Consider the following 4,882-nt stretch of genomic DNA (forward strand, 5'->3'; position numbering starts at 1 on the left):
TAAATATAATAGAAATCGCTTTTTCCCGGATCAACTACTCGACTTAAGGAGGACAAGACCGAATGCGGATACGAGGAACACGCATGTTGTAGAATCTCTCATAGAGATTCCTATTCACCAAGTCCTGCCCTTCTAAATCAGTCGCACCTTGTGCCGCTGATACGGATTCTTCTATTGACGCTTGATTTATCTCGCTTTCGTCTTTCGCTAGAATAGAATCTCCCAAATCAAAAAGGGAAATTTCGTCGTCCCTCACGACTCTCAGACCTCCAGGAGCGAATAGGACATTCTCTCGAATATCTTGGGAATTCATGGCGAAAACATCATCCACTTTGTGATGTCTAGATCTCTCATCCTTGACTGGTAGATGCCATTGCATCGCCTCTTGCAGTTCGTGGTACTCTCCCCACGTGTAAATTCCCACCACTTCATTGGACTCAAGATGGCGAACCTCGGTAGCTGTGCAGTTCCAGGACTCTATTGAGGCTGTGGGGGACTATCGCTTCTTAACCTCTGTCGCCCAGCCTTCTATGCCTTCGCCGCGGCTACCGGGAACCAAGCCCTCTAGTTTGACATCCTCCATGCCAGGGGTATCATCTAACCATGGATGATTGGCCATACCACCGGCGTTGGCCCTCTTCTCTGGGAGCAATTCCAACATTGGTGTCAGGAAGCTTGCAACCTCGGAAGGGTGGTATTCCATAGCTTCCTCCTCTTCATCACTGTCCTTCTTGTCCTTGGCCTTGCGCTCTCGTTCCTCTCGGTCTTTGGCCGAATCCTTGCCGTCCTTGAAATGATATTTCTCGCGGAGCACGTCGGGGAGTGCCCAATGACGTAGACGGTGTATGTTGCGTAGCTCGCCCCTCTTGTTGAAGATCTCTTGCGACCACCGTCCGTTCTTCCACAGCTCCTTGGGAAATGGCCCTAACAACTCAATAATTTGAGCTATGTGATCGTCGTCCTTGCCATACTTAGTGCCGGACTGAGGATCGAACAAATAGTCTCCAGTGATGAGTTCAAAGACCTAGAGGCGAGGAGTCAGCAATGTTCGATGCCATTGTATATCTCATCAGATGATGGATGGACTTACCATGGCAGCCATGCTCCAGACATCAGTGCTGGCACCCCATTTCCCGCCGAGAATCACCTCGGGGGATCGATACTGCCGAGTCTGAATGTCGTTTGTAAAGTGGTGCGACACCCAACAAGCATTACCGAGATCAGCAATTTTCACATTGATAATGGGGCCTCTCCTCTTCCTCTTTTTCTTGTCGCTAGACGAGGAACTCGAGGCTCCACCAGATTTATCGAGGGAGATGCCAGAAACCTCTTTAGTCAGAATGTCACTGTGACAGTTAGCTAGACGCCAATTTATACATCGGAAGTGATGAGCTTACGCAGTCTTCTCTCGCTGTTCTTCGCTGGGACTCTTGGCGCCCGGCGTTGCTGCTTCGCAGTTAGCAAAACTCTGAACTCTCGAGACCATAAGGTCAAGGTCAAATAGCTTGGGTGGAGGAGAGGAGACTGACTGTCTTGCATCATCGCATTCAAGCTTGTGTGCGACTTTGGTGAAGGGAACAGATTGTCACGATTAAACGTAGCGTTCAGTGGCGAAGGCAATGGCTGACTGCCAGTAATCAGGGTCCGTCTGCGCCTTCGACCATTCCTGTGATTTTCCTTGTCGGATCCTTCGTTCTTGACAACCTTCTTGACAACCTGTTCCACGTCGCCAATCTCGATGAGGACGTTCTCGGGCTTCAAATCGGTGTGGATGATGCCGCATTCTCTGTGCAGGTAATCGAGACCCATCAAGACCTGCTTCGCAATCTGCATGACCAAGTCTCGTGGAATGCCCCGGTGGTGCCACTTCTTGATCAAACCCAACAGATTCTCTCCCAACACCTCAAACACCATGCAGACGTGTACACCATTCGGACCCTTGTGATCGAATGAGTCGAGCAGACTAACAACGTATTTCCGACCAGGATGGCTCGGGTTGGCCTCGACGATCTTCTTGAGAAGCTTGATCTCATCTATAGCGGTTTCGGTATAGTGACTAGCAGATCGCACGACCTTTAAAGCAACGTGCTTGCCAGTTGAGTTGTCCCTGGAAAGCCATACAGTCGAAAAGTGGCCCCAGCCGAGTTTGCGAACGACCGTGTATTTTCCGTCCTTGAACTTCTCACCGATCGTAACGGGGTGATAACCGCCCTTGCAGTAGTCTTCGGAATCTTCTTCGTCGGCAGTGTTCTCGGCAGCCTCCTCCGGGCCTGACGATGATGTCGGCGAGGGTTGGTTCATGGCGGACGACAGATGCGGCGTTCTATACATGGTTGTGGTTAGTCAAAGTTTTGGCGATACATTGCAGAATGGCAACTCAGTACGACATTTTGGGTGGCGACAGCTGCGCGTACAACAAAGACTGGGAGCGAGCGAAAGCAGGCGCAATGGGAGGAGGGCTGTGGGCGGCGAGTGACAGGGAGAACTGCAGTGCATGTGGCCAGGCGCCTAGCCTAGACGGACTGATATCTGTTTCCAGCGATGGCCCAAAGTGGCAGAAGAGGGCAGGCTGCTGTATCCTCTATGCAGGCTTTTTGGGGGGTCTGAATGCCCACCCAAGGACTGACTGGCACCCAACCAGAGGTCCAACCAGGTACAGATAGACCAGACAGCAGAGCAACAGGCGGCGGGATGGTGTGGGCTGCAAGGTGTGGTGGGGGAATTGGTGGGTAGGTTCATTAGGGTCCGAGGACTAGCAATAACCTTTTCTTGATGTTGTTTGTGCCCGACATGTTGTCTCACGGGTCGCGAACCTAGTCCGGGGGGGAGAAGGAGGGAAGCGGAAGGGGGAGGTCTGGCAGCAGACAGGGACCAAAATAATACTGATATGGAGTATGTAGTAGAAAGTAGAAATGGGGGTCGGAAGGAGAAAGTGAATAGTAATGGGAGAATCTGAGACGGACACGGCGCGCCAGCGACTTTGCATGCGCTGGTGTGAGCGATAATTCTTGAATCGAATCAGACCGCAAAGCTATGCAGGAGACGCAGAAGCGGGCTCCATTCGACGATCCCCCTCACGCAAGCGCTTGTACTTGGTTTTTGTGCATGGTATCCTGAGAAGGTCTCTCTGTCTCTCTCGCGCCCACAACCCAGACTTTTTGCGACTTGTAACATCCAGCCCGGCCGCGTCGCTTATAAAATGCAAGATTCCCAACAAGGCGACCCTGCTGGAATATCCCAAGGGGTTCTTTTTTTGCGTGGCAACCGTAAATAGGCGCGCGCTCTAATAGTCATAACCTTGCGTGTTTCTGGAGTCGAGCGGCCTTGCAAGCTCAATTGCTGCTGATTGTGCATGCCCAGACTTGCCAGGATATCACCCAACCCCGCCACCAGCGCAGTGATACCACTACTAAGACGACTATCATGGCCCAAGAGCGACGGACAGAATGACATTGTTGGCAATAAAGGCATAATGACACTTCATTGTGCCGCCATGCACAAGTAATTGTTGTGAAGTAGTAGGAGAACATCTGCTCGCCAGGCACTTGCGCTGGCTTCATGAATTGCTTACTTGCTCGATAGTACAGAAAATTGATGGAAGCAGGGCAGAAGAACGAGTAAGGAGAGGCGCAGGGGGGGTTTGCGCGCCGGCAATAAAGAAGGCATTTGTTGTGAAGCTGAAAACCAACATATATTGGAATCGTGACTTACCCAGTAGGCGACGGTCCTTCTGTAGTGATTATCGGCTTCAATCCCTCCTTCTTACGCTTCTTGCCCAGCGATGAACTGCCATTAGCACCTGCCATCAAAGGCGGCTCTGTCGAGTTCGAAGATTGGCCTTCTACAGAAGCCTGGACATCAGGACCAGCTTTTGCGCCCGGTGTCGGCTGTTGCGCTTGGGTGCCAATCATGGTGACTGATCGAAGGGATTATTCGGCGACGAGCGCCAGGTTGGATTTGCTGAATACAAAAGCTTATGGCGCTGAATCTCTGTTTCGCGTCCAATGATAAGAATGCTGAATGGTTCAACCGACGCGGCTGCAAGCAGAGTCGAACGGAGGGAAGGGCGAGCGGGCTGCTTCCCACGATGCAGAATCGTAAATGCGACGCGCTGAAACGAGCGAGCTCTGTAAATTCGATAGTAGTTCGTCCGACGTCTCGAATTTCTCCTTTGACATATGATCACAGCGATTGCAGTTTTCGGTCGCGCGAATAGCTCCAAAAAAGAACAGGGCGAAAAAAAGATTCACGGCTACAAATAATGACAGTGCTGCTGACGACCGCCAGTAGAGGTGAACAGTAATGCGATGCTCCAAGGAGGCGTTGCGGCGATCGAGGGGACGATCAGGGCAACGGGGGGTAGGGAGCCGTAGTGTAGGTAGTAATGTAGATAGGCAGCTTGGCTGGACAGATAGATGACGGAAGATGGCGGGGGAGGCTGAAATTTGGAGCTTTGCTCTAGGATGTGTAGGCCTGGCCCTTTTTTTTTCTTTGGTCGGCGGGAGTGGGAGATGATAGGGATTCTTTTTTTTTCGCAGAATTTCGGAAGCCGGTGACTGGATGGATCTCAGGACGTCATTTCAATCCAAGCTTGTTTTTCTCTCTTCCCCCCTCCAGATCTTTCTTTGCTTTCCTATCTCGTGCTCGTTACTTCGATATAGCTCCTTCGGCAAATTCGTTTACCGTTTGTATTTTGCTGTACCTAATCTCTGTGGCTGGGACGGGGGATTTAAAATAGCGCAATGCTTCAGTTAGATATAAAGGAAACAGTCTATTGTGCTGTATAATATCAAGCAAGGGGGGAATTCAATAAGACGATGCGGCGCCAAAGGGGAAAAAAATATAGTGTTGGGCGACACAAAGAGAAGGCTGTTGAGGAACG

The 4,882-nt window shown here is 51.0% G+C and overlaps 2 protein-coding genes across 2 annotated transcripts; both read right to left on the reverse strand.

Moving 5' to 3' along the window:
• Positions 1 to 496: 496 nt before the first annotated feature.
• Positions 497 to 2,389, reverse strand: PFICI_13321 (uncharacterized protein; the record flags this gene model as incomplete). Its single annotated transcript, XM_007841902.1, has 5 exons — positions 497 to 1,024; positions 1,091 to 1,346; positions 1,398 to 1,446; positions 1,530 to 2,323; positions 2,385 to 2,389. 5 exons carry the CDS (start codon positions 2,387 to 2,389, stop codon positions 497 to 499), a joined length of 1,632 nt encoding a protein of 543 aa, XP_007840093.1.
• Positions 2,390 to 3,707: 1,318 nt separating this feature from the next.
• Positions 3,708 to 3,911, reverse strand: PFICI_13322 (uncharacterized protein; the record flags this gene model as incomplete). Its single annotated transcript, XM_007841903.1, has 1 exon — positions 3,708 to 3,911. One exon carries the CDS (start codon positions 3,909 to 3,911, stop codon positions 3,708 to 3,710), a length of 204 nt encoding a protein of 67 aa, XP_007840094.1.
• Positions 3,912 to 4,882: the final 971 nt, after the last annotated feature.

This window comes from Pestalotiopsis fici, assembly GCF_000516985.1.
Source record: "Pestalotiopsis fici W106-1 unplaced genomic scaffold PFICI_Scf_11, whole genome shotgun sequence".
Classification (NCBI taxonomy): Eukaryota; Fungi; Ascomycota; class Sordariomycetes; order Amphisphaeriales; family Sporocadaceae; genus Pestalotiopsis; species Pestalotiopsis fici.